The 25,964-nt window shown below is 45.7% G+C and overlaps 2 protein-coding genes across 5 annotated transcripts in view; one reads left to right on the forward strand and one right to left on the reverse strand.

Annotated features, from left to right (window-relative positions):
- The window catches only part of NOL4L (nucleolar protein 4 like), a 106,174-nt gene extending 92,673 nt beyond the window's left edge, over positions 1-13,501 (forward strand). For all 3 annotated transcript variants that reach the window (XM_073308637.2, XM_073308640.2, XM_073308638.2), the window contains 5 exons: positions 1,933-2,118; positions 2,209-2,400; positions 2,880-3,002; positions 3,783-3,984; positions 8,401-13,501. In XM_073308637.2, the coding sequence (XP_073164738.1) occupies positions 1,933-2,118; positions 2,209-2,400; positions 2,880-3,002; positions 3,783-3,984; positions 8,401-8,600 (903 nt within the window). In that variant the 3' untranslated portion in view covers positions 8,601-13,501. The remainder of the gene's footprint in view (positions 1-1,932; positions 2,119-2,208; positions 2,401-2,879; positions 3,003-3,782; positions 3,985-8,400) is intronic.
- Positions 13,502-16,821: 3,320 nt separating this feature from the next.
- ASXL1 (ASXL transcriptional regulator 1) overlaps positions 16,822-25,964 on the reverse strand; it is a 30,809-nt gene continuing 21,666 nt past the window's right edge. For both annotated transcript variants that reach the window (XM_073308641.2, XM_073308642.2), the window contains 3 exons: positions 25,211-25,316; positions 23,220-23,844; positions 16,822-22,416 (listed from right to left, as the gene is read on the reverse strand). In XM_073308641.2, coding sequence (XP_073164742.2) covers positions 19,450-22,416; positions 23,220-23,844; positions 25,211-25,316 — 3,698 coding nt within the window. In that variant the 3' untranslated portion in view covers positions 16,822-19,449. The remainder of the gene's footprint in view (positions 22,417-23,219; positions 23,845-25,210; positions 25,317-25,964) is intronic.

The following is a 25,964-nucleotide window of genomic DNA, read 5'->3' on the forward strand; positions in this document are numbered from 1 at the left end:
TGCTCTGCTGGTTCTGAGGAACTGCTAGAGAGCAGCTGTGCCTGGCCTTGCTCCAGGCTTGGGGCTCTTGCTGTTCAGTAAAACAAGGCCCAACTAGAGACAGTGTGGTTAGCAGAGGTAAGGAGAGAGGAAGTATTGTACCAGGAACCCCAGGGCCCATGGCATGCAGCCATAGCCCTGCCCCCAGACAGCTCCACAAAGACCCTGCTGCTGAGCATGTTTATTTTCGCATGGCCTATAAAAGACATTACTATGGAATGGGCTTTTAACACTCCTCAGTGGAGACAGAAGCATCTCCCACCCTTATCTCAGCCTCAACTCTTTCAGTTCTGTTTCATAGAAGAAAATCCCCTTAGGCATTCCCTGTGAAAGTCATTCCCCCAGCCTCCTCTCCCACCACACCCTAGCCATAACAGATGCAAAGCCAACAGTCAGCGCAAGCATAGCGTCTTCCCAGGAGGTTTCAGCAGATGCTGTCTCTGCTGTGGTGGATCTCCCAATCTCACTGCAGAACCATAAATCCAGGATCAGCCACCTGTAATGCCTCAGCAATCCCCTCTCACACAAACCAGCTTTTTAAAGCTAAGTTTGGGTGGCAGAATGCACGTTGTGCCCGTTGCCTGGTGGAGTAAGTGAATCTCTGCTGTTGTAGGAACAGGTTCACCAGTGGGCCTGTTAGCGTTCCCAGGAGTACCCAACTGAGTGTTCTTGGGAACACAGTGAAGCTCTGTGTGTGCGTGTACACATCAAAACAGTGACAAAACTTTCAGAAGACAGCACCTGGTGTACACATGCGTAAGCCGCGCCCCCTACAGCTCCTATGCCCATGATCAGAGTGACAAGTCCAGAGCATCCACCGGATCTTGACAGAACTGTGGGCAAGGACAGATGGCTTGAATCTTTCCTGTTTTGTGCTCCGGACTTTGGCCTGCTTTATCTGCACTACGGGGATGAAGGGCCCATAGGGAGCGCCTCTCAATCATACCCATTTTACAGATAGGAAACTAGGCTAGACACACAAAGTACCAGATTTCCAGAGTATTTAGGTGCTTAAAGATGCAGACAGTGGCTCTGTGGGATTTTCAAAAGGCCCAAAAGCCAGCTAGGTGCCGCTACTTCAGTCCTTTGAAAATGTAAATGGGGGCGAGGTGCCTAATCTCCTTTGGCCATTTTGAAAATTGCACCACATCCCATCTTCATCTTTAAGTACCTTGGAAAATCTGGCTCTAAGTGACCTGGCCAAAATCACACAGGCAACATCTGTTGCAGGGTGAGAACTGAATCCAGGGCTGCAGAGTCTGAATCCATGACTTCAGCCACAGGGCTACCGTATGCCATTCCTCTCCCTGACAGGAACAAGATGAGAGGTCTCACAACCCAACTGCAGGGTTTTCTAGAGAACAGATCCCTGTACAATTTATGGCCTATTGGCCACAGTGTAATTCATCACAGATGGTAATAGAAGGACCCCACACCTGCCCTTTAAACAAACTCCGCGTAAGAGGGAGTGGCTCCATGGGACTTTGCCTCTTTGCTGCTTCCATCTTCTGATGCTCTTATTTATCACAGTTTGCCCGAGTCTCTCTTTTGCTAATTTTCTCTCCTAGCCCATCTGCTCCTGTGTGATCCTGCAGTGACCCTAACGCTGAATTTGTGACAGCTCCATCATTTCCAGGGCAGCAGATTGTGATGTCATAAGGATATGACTTCATAGCAGGATCAGGCAGCAGGAAAGGCTATGTGGTGAGGGAGAAAGCTTTCTTTTAGACAGACCCGTAAAAGGAGCACAGTAGCCAGAGTAAACTGGCAAAGACAAAGGGATTCTGCTTCCCCCGTTCCTTGGCCTGTTTGAAATCAGGCTCCTGGCCTTTGGCAAAGACTGGAGGGTGAGTTGAGGTCTGGGTGCTCATGACTCCCCCTGTTCTCTCTCAGTCCCCTCCATACAGTTCTGGCAGTTATGACTCCATCAAGACCGAGGTCAGTGGCTGTCCGGAGGACCTGACCGTTGGCAGAGCGCCCACAGCAGATGAAGATGATGACGACCATGACGACCATGAGGATAACGATAAGATAAATGACTCAGAGGGGATGGATCCAGAGCGATTAAAGGCCTTCAATGTAAGAGTAACAGGCTAGGGACGAGTGGGTCTTGCTGTCCTAGGTCTCTGCTGCGTCCATCTCCCCAACCCTTCTCCATTCTCTTTGCAGATGTTTGTGCGCCTTTTTGTGGATGAGAATCTGGACCGAATGGTTCCCATCTCCAAGCAGCCCAAAGAGAAAATCCAGGCGATCATCGAGTCCTGCAGCCGACAGTTCCCTGAGTTCCAGGAGAGAGCTCGCAAACGCATTCGCACTTACCTCAAATCCTGCCGCCGTATGAAAAAGAACGGCATGGAGATGGTGAGCTGCTTCCCCTGCCTTCCGTGCCCTTGTTGCCCTACTGCTCTCCCTTTCTCACATTCCTCCTGCTCGAAAGGCCTCCCTAGTGCCTGCAGACTTGTCCTCCTTCCAGATGTGTGGAAGAGAGGAACCAGATCATGATCCATTTCGGATATTGTCTGTGCCCCTGCTTCCAATGCTAGTTTTTTTTGAAATGTCACTACATGTTCTCTGCCACCCGAAGGGTGTGCATGGCAGAGACACACTGACACTAGCGGATGGAGAAACAGATGCAAGCACTGGCGGGTTAAAAAGTTGAGACCTTATATATCTTGATTTTAAATATTAACTTTTAAGAGCTTGCGAGTATTCTGTGCTCTTGCCATGCTCCTGGCAAATGTACAATGCACAATCTGAATGGTCAAGACACATAAAATGATTGTTTCCATCAGTATCCATGTTTCCCAAAAGATGACCTACCTGGTTCTATGTCTCCACAGACCAGACCCACCCCACCACATCTGACCTCAGCCATGGCAGAAAATATCCTTGCAGCTGCATGCGAGAGTGAAACACGGAAAGCAGCCAAGAGAATGCGGCTGGAGATATATCAGACATCCCAGGTACGATCCCAGTAATCCTTTGCATGCTAGGCACAATTTCATCTGCTCTGTCCCCAGTCAGAGGCAGAAGATGAACCAGAATTGACAGATGAGGTCAGCAGAGATCTTGCTCACTGGTGATGTGCACAATACCTGGTTCAAGCCGTGCAAGTTTGGTCTGCTTACAGTTTGCCTAGAAAGGGAAAGACCAGGCTGTGCATGTATGTTGTAGAGGGAGAACGTAGGCAGAGCACATGTGACGGGGGAAGACAGTCTGGAGAACAGGAAGAAACAATTTATATGGTAGTGAGTGTGCGCAGGGGAGGCTGAGAGAGCCCAGACTGAAGAGAGATGAGGACAGGGACAAGCAAACTAGCAGTGGAGGGACTCTTGTGCAGGAGGTGGGTGAGGGATGCTTCCTTTAATTGACAAGGACGTGTGAGCAGTAGTTCATTCCTAACACAAGGAGAGAGCAGCAGCTACACATGCCTGCTCTGCCCAGGGGGAAAGGGTCAGGCATGCTTTGGCTGTGTGTATTTAAACACCTTCCTCACAATTTTCTGGGAAAGCTGTGGAACACGGGAGCTTCACATATCTGTAACTAGGTTTGAAGCCATCCTTGCTCTTCCTATGCTCTGATTGGCTGGGATACCAGGATGTTGGTGTGGGCTGGCCCAAGAGGTCATTCCAGGGAATCAGAGAGTAGAAAAGCCAACTGTGCTTGGTGCAGCCCTTCCACTGGAAGTGAAGGGCAGGAAAGTCTCCTCACTGGAATAAATCGGTTTGCTTTCCTTGCTGTAGGATGAGCCAATCCCCTTGGATAAGCAGCACTCCAGAGATTCCACAGCCATCACGCACTCCTCCTATTCACTGCCAGCTTCATCTTACTCCCAGGATCCGGTCTACATCAACGGAAGCTTGAACTACAGTTACCGTGGCTATGGGACCCTTGGAGGCAGCCTGCAGCCACCCACTTCACTGCAAACAGGGAACCACAGTAATGGTAAGAAAGGCAGAGGAGTGGCACTTGGGAGTGACACAGAATTGGGTCTCCTCTGTCTCCACTCGCTCCATTCAAATGGGGTTTGAAGACTGCTTGAGAGGAGTGTGCTATAGAATACAAGCAGGGAGCTGGAGGTTCCTTTCTGCTCTCCCTGCTCTGCAACTAGAAAGATGATGCTTTGCTAGGCCATGCCTCCAACTCTGGCTGAATGAGGGGAGGCTGAGGCTGCTCCTGCTCTCCAAGCACTGCCGATGCAAGGGGCTCACACCAGCCCCCTTCCTCTGCAGAGCCACCCCTCAGTTGCTCCTGAGGACCCCCTACTCCCACAATAAACTAGCTGACTGAGGCTGGAAGACAGCATGGGAGAAAGACAAGGGCTGAACTGTGGGGGAAAGGAATTTAGTTTAACTTAAAAAAAAAACCCACAGGTACCACCTATTAATAATTAACCAAGGCAGGCACCTGTCACCACCCTGATTGCCTTGCTGATATGAGACAACCCTTCCCCCACCCTTCATGTGTCTTTTTATAGGACGCTGGTTGGGCCAGGGGTCCTGTCTGCCTGTGAGTTAGGAAAGCACTGATCATGCTGTGGGTGCTGCCACAATCTAAAAGATAATAAATAATAACCCTCTTGCTAGCAGTAGTGTCAGGGGGAGGAGGCCAGGCAAAGGGAGCGTGGGATGGGGGGTCTGTGTTGCAAGGCGTAGGGAAAGAAAGAACCTGAGGAGAGGGAGAGAACAAGCCTGATCAGTTAGATTTAATAACGTGACAGTGAATGATCCAGTAAACAGAATGATTAGTCTGGGCTGGGGAAGCATAGGACCACACTGAGGGCCAGCCCTGCCTGGCATAGACATGCCCTGACCAGAAGCCTCTCTCTGTAAAGCATGGAATTGGGTGATCTTGCATCAGAGGATCTCACACATCTCAGCAGTAGCCTCTTGGGTTTGTTCTTGTGCCACTCCTGAGCAGTAGTGGCTGGAGCCCCTCTAGCCAGACCTGTCAGGCAATCACCTGACCTGCTTCCACAGCCTCGCACCCAGGTGCATGCCTGGAAACCCTGATTGGAGAGCCTGGCCAGGAGTAGTGTGCGGAGAGGAACAGGGCTTTTGCTTCTGGATCTATCTGGGTTCTTCTAAGAACCCCTTTAGAACGGTATATGCAAGTCACCTTGCCCATCTCCATTAGCACACAACCAATAGCACAAGACTTCTTTCCTCCCTGAGACATTCCCCTCAGCAGTCTTTGCCACTGAACCCCTCGCTCCTGTTTGCTCCAGGCCTCAGTGCCTTTCCTGGGGCCTCGTCCCCCCACCCCTCCCTAGCTGCATGGAGTAAGGATTTGAAAGGATGTGATTTCCAGAGTCCTGAAAGATGCCTGTCTGGGATTAACTGTTATCATCCCTTCCTAATGCCTCTTAACCCTGAGTAAAGAGCCCACCCTAGTCTCCAGCTGCTGAGACCTAATCCTTACAGCTAGAGTAGAGGATGTTACACTTCCTTTCTAGACTAGCACAGGCATTCCGGGGCTCCCAGTGCAGGAGGGGAAGCAGGATTAGGGTTAGGTGGCAGTTTCCACTGTGCAGTTTCCTTGAGGTGCTGCCCACCCACACAGCTGTTCTCATGACACCTTACCGCAAATTGACCAACCAGGGCCTATTCCAGGCATGCACAGGCAGCACAAAGCTGAAATCGTGCTTCTCTCCATTTTGGCCTCTGCCCCAAACCCTCCTCTGCCCAGGCTCTTGCCAACTCCTTTAAAGCCAAGAGAGCTCCTGCCAGATCCTCTCATAATTCCTTCCCTCATCCCCATCTGTGTCCCTTTTTCACCCCTGTTTGAATGAAGTCTGCACTATTCTGTGTCCCCCCGCGCCCCCACCCGAGTTCCTGGAGTTTGTGCTGCAGCGCCATCTCTCTTATCTATCACTCTGCATAGAAACAGGCCGTTTTCCCCAGCCTACCCACTTCCCTGTTACCCCATTTCCTTCCTCCTCTTGAGCAAGCTTTATGCTCCCAATGCAGCTCCCTTCTCGGCTGTTTGTTGCCTTTCCCTCTCCACTAAAACTCCCCTCAAGTCACTAACCCCACTCCTTTCCCCTCCATGACCTCTGCTGTCTTCGACTGCCTACTTCTCCTCAAGCCCGTCCCTTGACTGTCCAGTGTTTGTTCTACTCCTACTTCGTTGATTGCTGCTTTAATGTTGCCTCTTAGGGGACCCTTTCCTTCTCCTCCTGTTACCCCCACTGTTGGGTTCGTACTCTCCCTTCTCCCTGCCACTTACCTTCTGGGTGACCTCACCTCCTCCTGGGGTGTCCCTTATTTCCATTGTACTGATGGCTCTCAATCTACCCCTGCCTAGACTCTCAGCTTTCCCATCTCTGCTCTCTCTTCCTACATGTCCCAACACTTCCTCAGCCTGAACACAGTGAAAAGCCCAACTTCTCCATCACCCGACAGCTCCATCCCTCCCCATCACTCAGACTCACAATCACAGAGTTAGCTTCGATTCTTCCATTTCCTTCTCTCATTGCATCCAGCCTCCTCCCTCCCTCCCACTGTCACCACCCTTCCCCACTGCCAGAATTGTGCTTCACGCTGTGGCTGTCTGCCTCGGCTGGCCTCCCTTTCCTTTCAATCTATTTAACACACAACAACTGAAGTCATTTTCCTCCTTAACCACCTCTCCTCAAGGAGCTCACCAGCTCTCCTGTCAAACTCACTGTCCCTGCTTTTAAAGCACTGCCACGGTCTGCACCTCCTCCCACCTTGCACCCTGCCCACAGTTCTTGCTTTACTGCTCCCTATCCCCTCCTCCTCCCACCAGCACCTTTGTGCCTTCTTTCATTGTCCTCCCCGACCCAGATCCACTGACTAGGCCTCATTTCGCCACGACCAGCCTCCTCTCAAGTGCTGTCTGCTCTTCATCTGTAACCCAAATCACACCAGGATCTTCAGACAGCAGGGGGATTAAGCCTGCTCAGAAAGTAGGCTCCTAATTGCTTAAGCAGCCCCAAATTCATTCAGTAGTAAAGAGCACCCCGCAGCTGCCACCAAACTCGCTGGGTCTCCTTGCGTGGATGGAGGGCCCAGTGTGCAGGGCACTAGCCTGGGACTGAGGAGACATGGGTTCAGCACAGACTTCCTGGGTAGGCTTGCACAAATCAGCTGGCCTCTCAGTGGCTCTTTTCTCCAGTTTTAAGCTGAAGAGAACAGCCCTGCCCTGCCCCACAGGGGTGCTGAGAGAACAAGCAAGATTGTGAGGTGCTCAGATACCAGGGACCAGGACTAGAAAAGTACCTGAGAGAGAGAAAAAGTTACTCACTTGCATCAGGTTACGGTTGTGTTTGCGGGGTTGGAATTAACTCATATGCTCCGGGGATTGTCTCTCATTGGTGGAGCACATCATGCAAACGCACAGTCCTAGAACAATATTTTAGTCCCCATCATTTGATTTTTTTTTTTTTTTTTTTAAATGAAGGCATTTTGTGTGTTGAAGAGGTTTTTTGGATGAGCCAAAGAGCAACATCCCCAAACATGCTCAAGGCTACTGCTCCTCCTGTCACACCTATGTGTTGCTGGCACTGGGAAACACCCTCTTGCAGAGTATGCTTGGGCGCCCCTGCTGGAACCAGGGGTGCTGGAACAATTTGTATAGTGGGGGTGCTGAGAGCCATTGAACCAAACTAAACCCTGTATTTGATGGAAACCACTGGGGGAGGGGGGCTCCTCCTAGTTCCAGAACCTATGCCAGGAGCATGAAAATTACACAACTGACCATAAACAATGAAACCACTCCATGCAACATGCTGTCAAATGCAGAGAAGAACCAGAAACGGAGAACACTGTTTCCCCTCACCCTTAGGTTTCAGTACTCTGAGGAGTCGGTTGGAACAACTGTAGGTACGATATTTTCTCTGAGTTGACTGAGCCTTTACATTTTATGCTCATTCAGCCAAGCTCCCCAGTGTTTCATTGCGATCCCAGCCCATTACAAACTGCAGTGAATATATCTTCATATTGTAGGTGAAAACCCCCTCCCTCCTTGCCGGTTTTATTACAGTGTTAAAACGGAGGTGTCTGAATTGTGCCTGAGCTGACTCCTAGCAGAGCAGAGGGTTAGTCTGACTGTTCGTACAGTATGTTCACAAAATACACACACACCCCCGCTCTCTTCGACAAGGGGAACCGAGAGCCATGGCAGTGCCTCTGTGACACAGCAGCAGTTGGAAGGTGCCTACAAGTTGACAGTCTGTTCTGTAGGGCTCAGGACTGCATGGAGAGTGCTGTACACGGGGCTCTGAATCAAAACAGCAGGTGCTGGTGGAGTTTTTGCCTCTAAATTGGATGCGCCACTTTGGGGCAGCAACTGTGCTAGTGTCTTTTCCTGAACCTCCCTCTTACTTTTCCATTGCAGGTCCTACTGATCTCAGCATGAAAGGTGGGGCCTCAAGCACAGCCCCTTCTAACAGCACCAGCAGGGGGATGCCAGCTGCCCAGCTGAGCCCCACAGAGATCAGTGCCGTGCGGCAATTGATTGCCGGCTACCGAGAGTCAGCGGCTTTTCTTCTTCGGTCTGCAGATGAACTGGAAAACCTCATTTTACAGCAGAACTGACTCCTGGTGTCTGTGTAGCTCCTGTGGCAGAAGACAATTTACACCCTTTGGAAACAGGCTCCCACTGGTATCCCGCTCAGGACTAACCATCGTCCTCCCACCCAGTAGCTGGTACATTTAGTTTTTAAAGGTGGAACCCTAGAACTGTTTTCTTTCACACTCCAAGCACCTGGGACTTGGGGCACAAGGACATATTTTTGACTCTCTCAACACAGGTGCGCCTAGATGAGCAGAAGCAGCCAAACCTACAGCTTGGATGGGTGTGGGATTTTTTTAGGGTGGAAGGGAGCTTGGGGAGGCTTGGGGCTGCAGATGTATTTAGAATAACCTTTGTGGACCCCAACATTAGAATCCCATCCCCAGATAATTACCTTTCAAGGTCTTAGGTGAGCAGAATTGCATATTTATTGAGAAATGGTCCCTCCTCTCCCTTTAGTAATTTATTTTTCTGAAAATGGATTCTTTTGAGTTTGTACAGATTGCCAGTTTTGTGTCCGTCTGATCAGAAGGAATTTATTCCTGTGAATTAACACATTCCATATCACTACACTACTAATGGCTGAGTAACTCCACCGACTTCTCCTGGGAGAGACCCCTTTCCACAGGATGCAAGTTTGCCATCTAGCCCTAGAACTTCTAGGCTGCTCAGCCTCCAGCAAGCTTAGGCAGAACCTGAACAATGAGGAAAGAGTGTCTTGTTAGACCTTTACTCTAAGCGGTCCTGTAGCAGTAGCAATGGGGTCCAATATCTCCTGCAGAGAGACTCAGCAAGCTCAGTAGACCTCCAACTGGAAGGACCTCTTACACTCATTTAGCTCATTGCAGAGCAAAACAGGAAGTATCTGAGAACCACTGTCATGCATTCACCATCCATATTCTACCTCACACTCCATTGTGGGCTTTTTCCAGGACTCATTGGGGTTCTGAAAGTTCACTCCATAATGTATATCACTATGATGTGCATCCAAGACTGGGGAGCAGACAAGTAGATAACACTGAGGAGTCAAAGCTAAACCAGCAGATAGACAGCTGACCCCAGCTGGCTCCCTTTTTGTTCAGAAGAGAAGGAAGGACATGCACTGCTGATGGACAGCAGCTCTCTGTCACAATGGATGACGTCTGACCTCTCCTCAGTGAGGAATCCCAGGCTGTCTCCACAAGTGTACGGGAAACCAGCGCTGGGGGCAGCAGCAAGAGACCTGTTTAGAGAAACTCATGTGAATAATAAAGACCAGTGCAGACTTTTAGGGAGAAAAGTAAACTACTTCAGTTAAACAATCAGTTCATTCCTACTCAAAAGGAAAGAATTAGGAGACTCTCAGCAGCAGAAAGGGTGTAAATTCTCCCCAGGGCCCAGGTTCCGCCCCTCATCCCCCCAGTAACAGTCCTGGTAAAAGCTCACAATTCCTAAAGTGTGGGGAAAGATCTGGCCTGATCACCATTGCTGTTTCTCCCCAACTCCCACCCTCCCAAGAAACAAAACCAATGCACTTCCCTTTGCTCAGTGCAATACCTACTAGCAGTGCTGCTAAAACCAGGGACTTTGCTCGAGCATCAAGATGCTGAGCAGGGCCAAGCAATGCAACATAGTCTGTAGCCATAAAAAGCAGCAGTAAATTGCTGCCTAAGAATCTGTGAGAATTCTCCTCACCCTCTCCCTTGTCAGTGCTGGCAGAATTAGTCTCCTGTCCTCCTTTCCAGGGCCAGGACCACAAGCAGCAGCACCAGATAGACTTGAAGAATATTAAAATAATTTTGATCATTTTAAATGCAGGTGGTTTCCTTCTCTGAAGTTAGCTCCTTTTAGACCAATTTATTGAGAACTCACTTCAGTGATGAAGGTTTCTGCTCTGCAGTGGTGGTCTACTTTGTCCCCCGTCCTTCCCCCCCTCCGTCCCCATCCCCCATACTGCAGAAATAACCATACTAACACATGGGTTTTACACTTTCAGGCAGCACAGGTTGGGCACCAGCAGGGACTGAGCCTGAAATGGTTTTTCAAGAACCTTTTTAACTAAATTAGTTTCCATTCATGCTAGTGGGAAAACTGCTGGCTAAAAAACAAGGCCCTATCCCTTTCCTTAGCTGTAAAGTAGACCAGGCTTCTGGCTCTCTAGAACAGGACTGCCCAGCCTGGCCCTAAAAGGGATTAACTAGTGCATTGACCACTTTCCCCAAACCCTGAACTCTCCCCAGCTGCTGGAGAAAAGGGATTTAATTCCTGAGCATTTTCTACACTCAGACAGCCCTTGCAGGGAGAAGGCGGTGGTTTTGTTGTAAATCAGAGTTGATTCCCCTCATTTCAACATGAGCCAGCAGGGTGGTTCTTTGGGAACATTCTAACATTTGGTTTCTTAGCATATGTGGACAATAGACAAAATCTGACCAACCTCCAGGGAGTGTGGGTCAGTATCATAGCGAAGGTATCAGAGAACAGAATGACCACACACAAGCCCAAATTTCAGGTCCGCACTTCACAAGCCTGCTTGATTTGTCCACTGCATCCTCCCATACTTTGAATTTATGTAAATATTTATTTTTATGTGTACAATACCATGAAGTAGCAAACCTTTTACAAAATGTTAACTACAGTCATTTGTGAAAGTCTTAATGTTAAAGAGAGGCAGAGACAATCGCTGTCCCAGAATTCTCTATAGACATTACTTAATGGTTGCCTCCGCTCCTTTTAAGAGGCCATCAAGAACACACAGCCATAAATTTGCCAGCCAATTAGCCAACAAAAACATTGCCCAGGGGCTTATTACAACAGATCAACATCAGCTACAGTTTGTTTAAAATTGTATTTATGCAACATCTAGCTGTTTTTACCAGATCACCCTGGAACTTCATGTTTAGTAGCTCTTAATATTTAAACCACTGGTAGAACACAGTTGAGACTTATGATTGCATAGGAAGAAGAACTGACAGCCTACTGTGTAACATCAACTCATGTTCATAACCTGCAGCTGGCTGGCACAAACTCAGATTTCTGAAGCCCTGGTGACAGTAGTACCTGTGACAAGTTGTGAAACAAATGGGATCCACTGCATATTGGTGTCAGGGAAAGTTTTATGTAAACTGCATCTTTAGTCTCTTTGGCGCTATCTCCAGAGAACATCTCAGTGCTCTAACTGATCCTTACTCATCAGTGGTCCGACTCTACTCAGAGGCTGTTTCATAGCCATCTTTGTAAGTTTTCACTAGATATTAAAGGGTTAGGAATCTCAATTTACGATTCTCAATGATAAGGAACGAACAGGAGCAAAATACCCTGGCTTTCCAGAGGCTTTGTGAGGGGCAAAAGGGGAGCACTGGGCTAGCAGATGGTCTGGAAAACCAGTGAAAAAGATGATAAACCTCTCGTCTTAATCACCACCACTTGTACACAGGGAATGTTCAGTTCCCAATGACAGTGTTTCAGCAAGGGGAAGTGTTCACAGGATTCCCAGCAGATGTGACCTGAACCTCCCCACTCCAAAGGGCCACCTTCTTCCCACAGGTGACCATAGGATTTAGTACCAGTCATTTACAAAATGCTGCTTTGAACTCAGAGGGTTAATATACTTTTGATTTGTAATTTTTTGTAACACTTTTTACAAGGTAGCATAGTATTTCACCAGAATACCAACTACAATCCGTCCATGGTCTGATTTTTATATAATTTAGTGGTGCTTTAGAAACTTTTGTTTGGTTGTTTCAGAGCTGTACAGCTCAGTTCTTCGCCTGTATCTACCTAAGACCAATGTGAACCTTTGTATTTTTGCTCCTAATTTTGGACTCAGTGAAAGTGTACTGTTTACATGTACAGAACTCCCAGCCCCTGTGTGTTCTGCAAACCTGCTGTTGAAGAGGAAGATGCACCTCACCCAGTTCATCTGCTTAGCAAAGCCACAGACACACTTGACATAATCAACCACCTTAAAAGAAACAAAACTGGGATGTGCTGCAAGAGTTGTCAGCGTTTGCACAGCCGAACACACTTTTAAGTGATCAATTTAAAAAATAGCTGTAGCTTAAAATTTGAGAGCTGATCTGAGGGGGTGAGGTGACCATAAACAGCCAGGACCCCAAACAGAAGTAGAACCATATGATGGTGTATTTCCCTGCCTCTCCTCCCTGACATCCCAGGCATGAAGGTGAACACTACCTAGCTGATTTTAGGGTTCCAGTTGAGTCTAGAACAATGCTCAAGCCTAGTGGAGGCCAGGGAGAAGGGCAAAACCCCTCTTTCCTTCAGCACAATTGAACAGTTACTGATTCACAATTAAATTATCTTAGATGTTAATTTCAAATAAAAATGATAGGAGAGTATTCTCTCTGGAGACACCGGAGCTCCCAAATGGAGTAGGAGGCAGTTCGTTTAGAAAGTTAGTACATTTTGGGGGGGGGGAGGGGGGACACGGACGACGACACGACACGCTCAGAAACTGAGCATAAGGCACTTAAATCACCATGGAAAGAGAATCCAGCTTCGAAGGTGACACTTTATTGCTTAATCAATTGATTAATTTCTAAATGATATTTTTGCAGATAGGCACCTATGCAACTTAATGTGGCTCTTTTAAGCAGATGAGCACTTCCTCCTCAATAAGCTGTATAAAAATTTGTGTTATATACTGTGGATTTTTCCAGTAAGTGTGGCTTAATATTTTAATTCTTAGAATGTGTGTCTATTATATGTGATGCAACTTAATTCTGTTCTGTTTGTGGAATGATTAGCACAGGCCAACTCCCTGTCCCCCTCACTTAACAAAGACCAATGAGCTGTTAATCAAGCTGTTATTTCCATGGTATTACTTGCTAAATGCACTGATTTCATAAGTATGTGGAATCCTTTTTTTCTTTTGAATCTGTATATCATATATAAGACTGAATCTACTTAATAAACACTGTATAACAAACAGGACTCAGATCTCTAGTGTCAAACATAGCTAGTGTCACTTTTACCTCTTGCTTATAAGGCTTTTTCCACCAACTGAGACATATGCCATCAGCTGTCTCCCGAGTTCCCATTAGAGATCTCGGATTTGCAACCCAGTGTCAGTCTGTGACCTAACACATGGAAAGTCAGTTTGTTTGTTACTGGTACCAAGAACAGCTTTCAAATTTAGGTGTTTTAAAATAAACAAACACCTTCATCACTCAAGTACCTTAAAACAAGCTGTGCTGTCTCTTCCTTAACAATCAGCTGCTGCTATTCTTATATTTTAGATAGCTACCTCAATAGTCACTTCTGGGACCGGCAAAGCTGTTTTTTGACAAAATGAAATTTTTTGCTAAAAAAGTGTCTGCTTTCATGGAAATTTTATTTGCTTTTCCCAGTGAAAAACTCTCTTTTTTAAATGAAATTCAGTATTGTCCATAAAAAATAGTTTCCTGACCAACTCTGTTAATTACATATAATAAAATAAATAACTACGTGGCACTTACATGGTGCCTCTGTACTAAAGGATCTCAAACCACAACACAGTTAAACTTCACTAATTCACGTCAGTGATCTGGTGACAGAGGCAGAAGGCCTAGGAAAGACAGGTATGACAGGTTTTAAAGAGCCAGACTGTATGCTAAAACAAGTTTCCACTGCCCTACCTTTGATTCCAGAATGGGCAGGGCTTCCCCAGCGACAGACAAGAAGTTGGCTGACGGACCCTTGCAAGGGAGTGACCAGGAGACCCGCTGTGAATGGCTGAATATTATACATTAGTAAGCAGTCAATAAGAAATAGCAAGAAGAGGGCATCCTAAATTGTACTTTATCTAACAATTCTATATTAGTTGTAATTATTCATGATATTTCATAATATATACACTAGTAAATGTGTTCTATTGTGTGTTTTGAAAGCATAATGAAGTCTTATAATACTAGACCTCTACTCTTAAATCTACATTGAGTAGTGAAGAACCATTCTAATTATGGGGTGTGGGGATTACTGTGCATGTCTACAGTGAGTTTTGAGAACAGTTAGAAATACCTGTCATTGTTTCAGTAACTCCACACCTGCAAATGGTTCTGTTGACTCAAGGAAGTGATGGATTTTGCTGTTACTTCCCAGCTAGTCAGTCATTCCATTACGACAGGATCACATACCGGAGCATTGCTCAGCTAAATGCAAAAGGCAAGTTGGAGGTGCTCAGGTTTTTTTAAAAAGTAAATTCTATTACTTACTAGAAAAACAGTATGGAGAAAATTTTTAAGTATTCTTCATATTGGACCAATGTGAGACTCAAGCAAAAAAATATTAGGGCTTACCTTAAAACCAACTGTGAGATCTCCCAGATCCCTGCTACTCCAGAGACAGCTAACTCTGCTACTGTCAGACACTGCACCATCAGAAAGACAAGCTATTGACGTCTCAGGTTTTCAGCCATTTTAAAATTATATTTAACATTTCTAAATGGTGAGTTCATGTATTTTTCACAATTAGATCAAGTTTTCTTTTAATGGATGGCTCATCTAACCGCACGCATGCTTCTAGGCCTACTCAGCTACAGTCAAAGAGCTTCAACTGATGGCAAAAACAAAACAACAAAACTTGCCATAAGCAACCACTTGACTTTTAAGAACAATACATTACCAAAGCATCAGCGTTTAGATGATATTTAAGGCCAATGAGTTCCTATCTGATTTCCACTCATATTACTGGAGGGATTGCTTTGTCATTAGAACTGATGCTTACATATAGATAAAATTCAACACAATGTGCTGAGAGACTAATCTAGAATTTAAAACATGAACCTTGTTCCACACATAGAACATGTGTCCTTGTATTAGGCAATAGCAGCAAAGCTCAGCTATGTTTCTCTTTCCTCCTCTTTTCCTCCATACCCTCCAAGTATGGGCTGGATGAATGGACTATAAGGCGGATAGAAAGTTGGCTAGATTGTCGGGCTCAACGGGTAGTGATCAATGGCTCCATGTCTAGTTGGCAACCAGTATCAAGTGGAGTGCCCCAGGGGTCGGTCCTCGGGCCGGTTTTGTTCAATATCTTCATAAATGATCTGGAGGATGGTGTGGATTGCACCCTCAGCAAGTTTGCAGATGACACTAAACTGTGAGGAGAGGTAGATACGCTGGACGGTAGGGATAGGATACAGATGGACCAAGACAAATCGGAGGATTGGGCCAAAAGAAATCAACAAGGACAAGTGCAGAGTCCTGCACTTAGGACGGAAGAATCCCATGCACCGCTACAATCTAGGGACCGAATGGCTTGGCAGCAGTTCTGCAGAAAAGGACTGAGGGGTTACAGTGGACGAGAAGCTGGATATGAGTCAACAGTGTGCCCTTGCTGCCAAGAAGGCCAATGGCATTTTGGGATGTATAAGTAGGGGCATTGCCAGCAGATCGAAGGACATGATCGTTCCCCTCTATTCGACACTGATGAGGCCTCATCTGGAGTACTGTGTCCAGTTTTGGGCCCCACACTACAAGAAGGATGTGGAAAAATTGGAAAATGTCCAGCGGACGGCAACAAAAATGATTAGGGGGCTGGAACAGGACTTATGAGGAGAGGTTGAGGGAACTGGGATTGTTTAGTCTGCGGAAGAGAAGAATGAGGGGGAATTTGATAGCAGCTTTCAACTACCTGAAAGGGGGTTTCAAAGAGGATGGATCTAGATTGTTCTCAGTGGTAGCAGATGACAGAACAAGGAGTAATGGTCTCAAGTTGCAGTGGGGAAGGTTTAGGTTGGATATTAGGAAAAACTTTTTCACTAGGAGGGTGGTGAAACACTGGAATGCGTTACCTAGGGAGGTGGTGGAATCTCCTTCCTTAGAAGTTTTTAAGGTCACGCTTGACAAAGCCCTGGCTGGGTTGATTTATTTGGGGATTGGTCCTGCTTTGAGCAGGGGGTTGGACTAGTTGACCTCCTGAGGTCCCTTTCAACCCTGATATTCTATGATTCTATGGCTGGTATTAATTTTTTCTAACAAGCAAACTAAAGAAGCTACAGGCAAGAATGAATCCACTCCTGCTAAACTAACATATGCAGTCACCTAGGTTCAGGAGCCAGTAGAAGACAACAGCACCGGGTGCTACTGTAACAGCAGCACTGTAGAATATAAACCATTATAGTTAGCTTCCATACTGTAGTATATCTATATATTCCAAATGTGGCATTAGATGAGTTATCAGATCATTTGCCTTGTTGAAATTCCACTACAGTGAAAGCTGGATCTACTGAATAGAGGCGTGTGATGCAACAGCTGACCGCAGTGTCAGTGTCTTACTAACCTTCCCTCCACTCCATCCCCTACAAACCATCACTGCCTGGAAGAGAAACAAATTTATTGACAATCTAAGCTTACAGCTAGTTTCAAGTGTTGTAATTGGTACCAAACCATTGCATTGATTTGAAATCAGCATTTAAAATCCCATTAACCCAACAATTTAACCAGACATCAGAAGAAAATGCCATACAATAGCAGAGACCAAATACTTGTTTAGGAATACTTAAGGAATTCCCTAGGTAGGTTGTACTGTGTGTAGTGCATTACCACCAATAAGGTGACTATCCGGGAGCAATACCATTGCAGAAGGGCTTGTACAGCAGTGAACTTCACTCTGGAGAGAAGTCCAACAACCCAAACTACTTGTTTTGTGCCGTAAGTACTTTTAACTTCACTTGGCTCATATACATTACTGGCAGTTGATGCAGTGTCTTCAATTATGTTAGTATATAAAAATGACATACTGAAGTTCAGACAAGAATGACAGTCCCCTTTTGATCAGCTCAGTTTAAAAGCTTGTGAGGACACTGCCAAGGCAAAAATGAGAAACTCTGCCTGAAAAAAACAAGTGTTTTCCCTCTGAGCCTGGCTATGGCAAGACAACAGCAAACCGGTAAGTTCCCGAGCCCAGAACACCAAGCCCATTTCAGAAGAAGAGGATTGAAACCACACATGCAGGTTTTACAGAATGTTTATTTTTCCAATACCACAAGGGACATACAAGAGCAGGGCCCTGCTGGGGAGCTCTGCAGACCAGACCAGCTTCAATCTGTACCCTACAGTGGCCCCAAAGGATACAGAGCCAGACTGCCCCAGCTCTGCTCCCTATCTTTGGTAAGCAGGTTTTCACACCATCCCCTCAAGACTTCACTAATACTGCATTTCAATTCACCCCCGTCTCTCTTTCTCCCATTTCACAATATCAAACTGCCACCTGGGTTATGGGTAAACCATTTCAGAGACGAAGAAGGTTTCTGCAGCCCACAGATTTTACACTCTCTACAGCTCTCAAACAGGGAGGTCTACAATTAAAAAAAAAAGCATAGTCAAGAAAGAGGTAGGTAGGAGCTAGGAAAGGGGTGGGAGAAAGCTGGTAAATGAAATGGTAGGTTTGCTTCTTCCCCACTTAGAGCAACCCATTCCCGAGAGGCAAACACTCAAAGGAGGGTCGGTCACTTTTTCTGCTCGCATCAATTCTGGATACGTACGGGCTTTCACACAAGCTGTCCATGGAGACTCACCAGTTCTGACAAGGACCAGTAACTGTTATAGAAATATTTTTTAGAAGAGCGAGGAGCAAATTACATCCAGCTCAGCAAATCAGGGCAGGCATCCTTGAGATTGCATGTTGCAGTCTATCTGCCCACAGCAAAGCCACGGAGGCCAGAGGGAGGCAATCTGAACCAAGAGTGACCCCTTTGCATGTTCAGCCTCACATTAGGCAGCACAGAATACAGTGGCTTTGACTACAGATGTAGATTAAGAACTAACACCACTTTAATGTAATACTGCTGTAGAGCCTGAAAATAAAGAAACAAAAAAAAACCCCTTTATGTTCTATGTACATTACATCCATTTACAGAATTGGCCAGTACTGTGTACAACATATAAATACATGATCAAACAGATGCATAGAGGATACTTACAAGAATCAAATAATTCACTTTATACATCCAAGAATGAAAAGTTAAAATATAAAAAAAAAAAAAGGAAACACCGCTTAGAATGTAAAATGACCATCACACACAGATGCACAGCCAGACACTTACAGGTGGTCAGATGCTGGCATGGCAAGGTTCTCATTGTAGGGCTGTAATATGGGGAGGTTACCGGCCACACTAATGAACTCCTTGGCTTTTCATACAAGTCTGTAGCAACATTTGGCCAGAAGAGGCAGCCTGGTCCAACAGTTCCACAGACTACACATCTTATTCAGTCCAGCAGAAGGCATTGAAGCTGGCAGCCACTACTATTTGCTTCTTTCATTCCCTTAACTGGCTCCATCCAATATGCAATCACCCATATATGGCTCTTCAGCCACCTGCCGAGTGTTTTACTAGTTACTTGATTCTGCTGTAGCATTCAAAGTACTGCACAGCCACCACCTATAGAGAAGCTTCATGTCCACATTTATTGTACAGTAGTACTTTTTCCACACAGACAGGGAACGGAGAGTGGAAGACTGTATTCTGCTCTGCTAAGGCATGGCTGGGACTAACCTAGCTCAGCCCTTAAAAACAGACAGCACTCTGTTCCAGTTCCTTTGGATGTAAACGTTTCCTTTAGAAAAGGTCCATGGATTTCCAGAGCAAACTGCCTCTCAGTCAGGTAGTAGCCTCAGCACGTGTGCCCAGAGCACAAATCAACATTTCCATGATGGCGTTAAGCAGAAGATTGCTCCAGTAGGGCACAACCCACAGATTGGGGAGTGTAACTGTGAGTAAGAACAACAGGTTTTGCACTGTGAATTTTAGTGGGAAGGCAAATCAACTCTCTCACCAAAACTTAAAGTGTAATATTGTGTCTATTATAAACAGAATAATATTTTGTGTACAGGTTTTAGGGTCAGTTATCAAAATACACACACTAAATATACAATTTTCCCGATGGCCATAATTTATTATCTCACCACAAGGCACAATACACAAAGCTTCGAGGGTCCTATACAGTCATCGTGACAAAATGCCCCACATCCTTTACACATAATCATGGCTTTAAGGCTGCAGGAACATTTGAGTGATATTTCTTCAACACTGCTGCTATCAGCAAACATCTGCACAGAAAGGGAAGTATTATGGTTTGCAGCAAAGTTCGCTTTGTGGCTTAGCTGCATCACGCTTCCAGCAAGGCTTCTGGGAAAAGCTGGAGTTGTGTTGGATGAATAATTAAAGCTGGTGGAATGAAGCTGCAGCTTAGAAAGCTTCCCATAAAATGCTTGTTTGATATTGAGCTGAGAGGGGATGGAAGAAGGCTCCAAGGGCTGATTGAGTCCTTTTCCCGGTTCTCTTGGTAACTTGAAAAATGGCAAGTCCATAACAAAGGGAACACTCTGCAAATGCTCCATCAGTTCCACTGGGTTGCGTGTAACATCCTTCCTGTTCTTCATGATACTACCCTTGGTTGGGCCTCCACAGGCCAGTACGTTCTCATTTTTTATTCCTCCTAGAGTGTTTGCATGTTGCTTCGAAGGCCAGTCTTCCCTGACAGTTGGTGCTCCGTCTCCAGATGCAGAGCTCTTATTTAGTGAAATCTGCTTGCTGGGGGATGCGGTTCCCATGGTTGCAATGTGCTCCAAAGCTCTTGGATGATGCAATCTAGCAGCAGCGTTGCAAGGAAAACCAGAACCAAAGAGCTTTTTGCCCTGGACGCCAACACAACTTTTATTAATTGAGGTTCCACCGATCCGATTTGGACCAAGAGAGGTTACATTTGGAGATAAAAATCTAGGTGCTGCAGGTGGGTTTAACTTTTCAGGGCTTTCACTTGTAATAGTATTTGTTAGTGGACTGTGCTGTGGGACACCATGGACCAGGGGCAGCTCTTTTTGATCTTCAAAGCTACAGGAAGATGATGTTCTTTCTCTAGGGCCCAACTCTTTACGTTTCTGAGAGCCACTCACCATACTTGCCAGTTGGTCTGGAGAGCTCAAGTTACGGCCAACTTTGGAATGCTTGTCTGGAACATCAGGCTGGTTCTCCATGCTTTCTGTTTTGGGCAGTACCGTCCCAGAGTTGCACTGTTTTTTCTGAGGATCTCTTAAAGCACTTGGAGAGTGGAAATCATCACTTCTGCTTAGGTTACTTGTATTTATTCCCACATCTTGGGAAGACTCTTGGCCAAAGCAGCAATTGCTACTTCTCTCCACTTGTAATGAGTGGTTTTCTGATGGTCTGTCCAGAAGTGACTCCGTAATTTCCAACTTGATGCTGGCATGTGATACTGGTAGAACCTTTTCCAAAGAAAGGTTCCCCTTAAGTAACTGCATCACCAGAGGGTTGTTGGCTTCAATAGAAGATATAGGCCGAGTGGAGCCTGGTGGCTTTTTCTGACTCTCAGAAGGTTTTTGAGGAAGAGGCATATGTGGTGCCCATCTCTGAGGCTGAGACACGTTGCTCACCATTGTTACTGATGGCAAGTCCACCATGTATGGGAGACTCTCAGTGTTCACAGAAGAGTTCGATCTAATCCCTTCATCTCTCTCAGTGTTGCGCTTATGGCTGGCATTTCCTTTTCCTGTAGCCTCCTTAAGGTGGATATTCCTGAAGTATATATCCACCTCCACATTCTCATCAGTTAGGTCAGCTTCAAAATCTGAAGCAGTATCTGTTGTTTCGCTATGCGTACTCTGGATTTCATCATCTCCATCTGTCTTAAATCCTTGTGTCTCTCTCATGTGTTGACATACATTTTCTGTGTTTGCTCCTGATGGCCTCTCCCACAGCTGTGGAAGCTTCTCAGAGGTACCTATTCCATTCTGAACAGTTAAACCACCAAGTGAAAAAGGTTTCACCAAAGACCCTTTATACTGTTCTCCATTCTGTAGTTCACTTTCATGCTGTTTTCCTGTCTGTAGGTGTGTAAAGGCATGTAACTCTGAGCCCATGTTCTCCATTCCAACAGTATTCGTTTTTGAATCATCATGATCAGCTACACATTTTCCCATGGGTGGCTTTGATCCATTAAATCTAGCTTCAATTTCTGGCTCATGTTGTTCTTTACCATCTGATGAGAATTCTGGGGTAAGGCTAGAATTATTGGAGAAAGTTTCCTTCATAGGAGAACTACAATTCAACTCTACGGGAGTGCCAACATCTTCAATTCTTGGTACAACATTGATATCATCTATGAGATAAACTGCAGACCCCTGTACCTGAGAACAAAACAGATCATTCTCAGGAGGAACGCTGCATTCTTGCTGATTACTCTGCCCTTCCTGAGAGGCAATATGCGGTGCATTTTCAGTTCTTACGTCATGGAGGCACTGCTCAAAGTTCTCCTCCCGCCCCAGAGAAGCTGCAGTGTCAAAAGATGGTCCAGTCAAAGCATCACCAAGCTGGCTGTTAGCTAAACCGTCAGCATGTTGAGCAATATCTTCTGTTCCACCTGAGACAACATCTGCAGCATGTTCAAGAATGAAGGCTCCCATACCATTAGGAGTGTAGGGGTCCTGTTTTGCAGGTTCACATACATTTATTTTAGCTACCTGTACAGCTACCTCAGCAAAGTTAGTCTTTTCTCCATCTAGATGGAGAGGCGGCAGTAATTGTGTTCGTTGTAGATCTGACGCACACCTTCCATGAGTTCTCTTTGATCTCCTGCACTCTGTATGGCTACTGGAGTCTCCTCCACCACCTCCTTTATCTGTGCTGTTCCCTCCTCCTCCTGGCCCACCCCCACCTCCAATGGCAGCTGTAGCGGCCTCTCGCTGGGCTCGGGCTTGCAGAGCACGAGCTTTAATGTCTGCGAGTGTTCTGGCACCAGTTCTGCCCCGACCAGAGGACTCCGTGTTGGGGATGATCCTGGGGCATATCTGGTAAGCGGGCTGACCCTTAACCACCCAGGGTGGTTTGATACGTGAAAGTTGAATCTGAAAAAGAATCAGAGGAGAAGATGTTAAACTAACACTTGATATTCTCAGAGAGCAAAAACCTTTAAATCGGTTCATTGAAATTCAGTATATTTAGTTAAGATTCCTAGAGGAAGTAATTTTTGGCATTTGGTAGTGCTGCTGCTCTTGGCCTCTTGATGAGGTCCTCAAGAGGTTTCTACTCAGGCTCCATATCATGGTATCTTTTAAAATCCACTTTATAGTGAGATCATCTATGTCATTACCCACCAGACAAGTATTAAACTGATGGCTTAAACACTAGCTGAATCTGGACTCTTGAGAAGAGAGTTTTGATTTCTGTCAAGCATAATCTATTCGCACTGAAATTAGTAGGATGCCCTCCTGCTGCCAAAAAGGACACAGCCGCAATTGCACCTACAGGGGAGTATAAGCTGGAGACAAGAGGATTCCATCCCACATGGAGGTAGGTGAGGAGTCTACAAGGTTACAATGAGAAGGTTTGAAAATCTTGACTGCATTAAATCAGCCCATTTCAGGAAAAGCCATCTCTGTACTCACAAAACTACAAATGAGCTGTATAATAAAAGAGGCTACTCTGCATTCTTGTACAGGAGACCTTGGAATAATTTTCCATTCTACTCTCTGGCTGTCTAAACAAGACAACACACTGCAGTAATTAGATCTTAGCCAGCGCTATCAATGAAAGACTCTTCCATTCCCCTCTTTGAAGAAAATGACATGACATGACATTTTCATATTACTTTGGTGCTACTGGGCACAAAGTCCCTAATGTAATAATCAGGTATAAGTGTCTCTCCTACCCGGATGGGTGGGACTTTTGGTTCCTCTTTAGTAGGCTGTGGCTTTTCTGGGTGAACACTTTCAATTGTGTTACGAAAGGACTGACGATCTTCAAGCCGGGGCTTCTTTTCGGGGAAGGAGGTAGAGGCAGCCTCCTCAAAGCATTTCCTTTTCTGGTCCTTTGACTCCCGATCTAAGTTTTCTTGGGGCAAACTGGGAATTCGGTTTACAGATGCAGCTGCAAATGACAGATCTTCCATTTTACTGTGCAGTCTGGAAGCCTCTGGAGAAAACAGCAATTCTGAACTCTCTGGCTTCAAAGATGCAGACGAAGAGCCTGTCAGATCATCTCCTCCCAAATCCACCTCAGCGTTAGTCTCTTTATGGAAGGAGGAATCTGGTCCCACAGACGCAGTCTCTTTGGGGGTCTCAGACTGGTCGGGCTCACGTATTTTGTACAGGCTCCTCCTTGCTCTGCATCGCAGATCTGGCCGAGAGCGTTTCTTGAAGTGTCCATCTCGCTGACGTGTGGAAGGACCATGCTGTGGCTTTGCTGCTTCTCCCTGAACAGACAATCCCGTCCTGTTCTCAGCATCATCTTGTACTGAATTTTGCTGTTGTGATTCTTCTCTAGTCAAACCCAACCTGCAAAGCAACCACAGAATTATTTAAAGCCCAGAGCAAGCTTGTTAGGTCCGATTTCATCTCCTGGGAAGGATGTAAATTGTTGTTTATTTACAGTATGTACTACCAGAGCAGTACATGGTGCATTACAGATTACAAAGCAGTCACTCATCTCACTCAATCAATCTACAAAGAAATATATTATGTATTCACTACTCCTGGTAACTGTCATGGGGAACAAGGAGAACGATTAAATGATGTCAGGATTTACAACCTAAAACTAATCTGTAACAGATTACAATAGAATAAAATCTAAAACTAATCTGGCATAGAGAGTACACTTATAAAGTTTGCAGACAATTCCAAACTGGAAGGGGTTGCAAGTGCTTTGGAGAACAGGATTATAATTCAAAATGATCTAGACAAACTGGAGAAATGGTCTGAAGTAAACAGGATGAAATTCAATAAGGACAAATGCAAAGTACTCCACTTAGGAAGGAACAACCAGCTGCACAGATACAAAATGGGAAATGACTGCCTAAGAAGGAGTACTGCAGAAAGGGATCTGAGGGTTATAGTGGACCACAAGCTAAATATGAGTCAACAGTGTAACACTGTTGCAAAAAAAAAGCAAACATAATTCTGGGATGTTATAAGCAAGACACGAGAAGTAATTCTTCCGCTCTACCCCGCACTGATTAGTCCACAGCTGCAGTATTGTGTCTGGGCACCACATTTCAGGAAGGATGTGGACAATTTGGAGAAAGTCCAGAGAAGAGCAACAAAAATGATTCAAGGTCTAGAAAACATGACCTATGAGGGAAGATTGAAAAAACGTGGTTTGTTTAATCTGGAAAAGAGAAGGCTGAGAGGGCACATGATAACAGTTTTCAAGTACATGTTGTTACAAGGAAGAGGGAGAAAAATTGTTCTTCTTAACTTCTGAGGCTAGGACAAGAAGCAACGGGCTTAAATTGCAGCAAGGGCAGTTTAGGTTGGACATTAGGAAAAGGAAAGGGTTAGGAAGTCAAGCACTGGAATAAATTGCCTAGGGAGGCTGTGGAATCTCCATCATTGGAGATTTTTAAGAGTAGGTTAGACAAGCACCCATCAGGGGTGGTCTAGATAATACTCAGTCCTGCCATGAGCGTAGGGGACTGGACTAGATGACCACTCGAGCTCCCCTCCAGTTCTATGATTCTAGGATTCTACTAGGTAGGTATTCCCTTGCAGTGATAATCTGAATGATTCACTCGGTAACTAGCATCCCAAAAGGAGTGGATAATTATGGAGTTGCTTCTTCTCAGAGAGCAGCTAGCTACCAAAAGGGAAGTTCCCCATCCACCCGACTTGAATAAAACAAGACCAACGAGGTAGCATTCCTTACTTTTGTCCATAGTAGTCTTCAAAGAACTTCTCTTTCCACTGCTCCACCCTCTTCTCTTTCTCCATTTCCTGGCGTATTCTAACCTGCATCTCATGAGTGAATTCACCTGCAGAGAGACAAGCAAGTGCAAGTTTCATTACTATCCATAGCACTCAGAGCATGCATAGTACACATTCTGTGCTTGCCAGAGAGTATCCTGCCAGTATATAGACATTTTCTACCCTTTGAAATTTTCGATATCCTGATGGGATAGTCTGGCATGTTGAAATATTGCTAATGGTCAAAGCACCAAATCACTTATTTAGGGGGAAAAAAAGCAGGCCTCTCGGTCTTCTCCAGAGCAATACTCAGCTGTGACCAAACACTTATGCAACTGACAGCAAGCATCCCCACCCCTATTGTGAAACTCTGGCCTCAAGTCAATGGCAAAATTCCCACCGACTCCCATGGAGTCAGGATTTCACCCCTTGAGATAAACTATATTGCAAGAAATGACTCTCATCTAACTGTATTAAGTAACATCAAAAACCAAAAGAAAACTTGGTGATTCAGGGGCCACAGAAGTTGTCACAGGACGTGTACATTATCCCATTCAGACAACAAGGGTGTAAATAGCAGTGCACACCAAAGTGCTATTCTGTAATTCCCCTCTGTGGACAGTGAGGACATGAACTAAAAATTTCCCAGTTCACATTAATGTAGTCCTCGCTAACAGAACTACATTAATGCAAACTAGGAACCATTTCGTTCATGC

This window comes from Lepidochelys kempii, chromosome 13 (genome assembly GCF_965140285.1).
Source record: "Lepidochelys kempii isolate rLepKem1 chromosome 13, rLepKem1.hap1, whole genome shotgun sequence".
Lineage (NCBI taxonomy): Eukaryota > Metazoa > Chordata > Testudines > Cheloniidae > Lepidochelys > Lepidochelys kempii.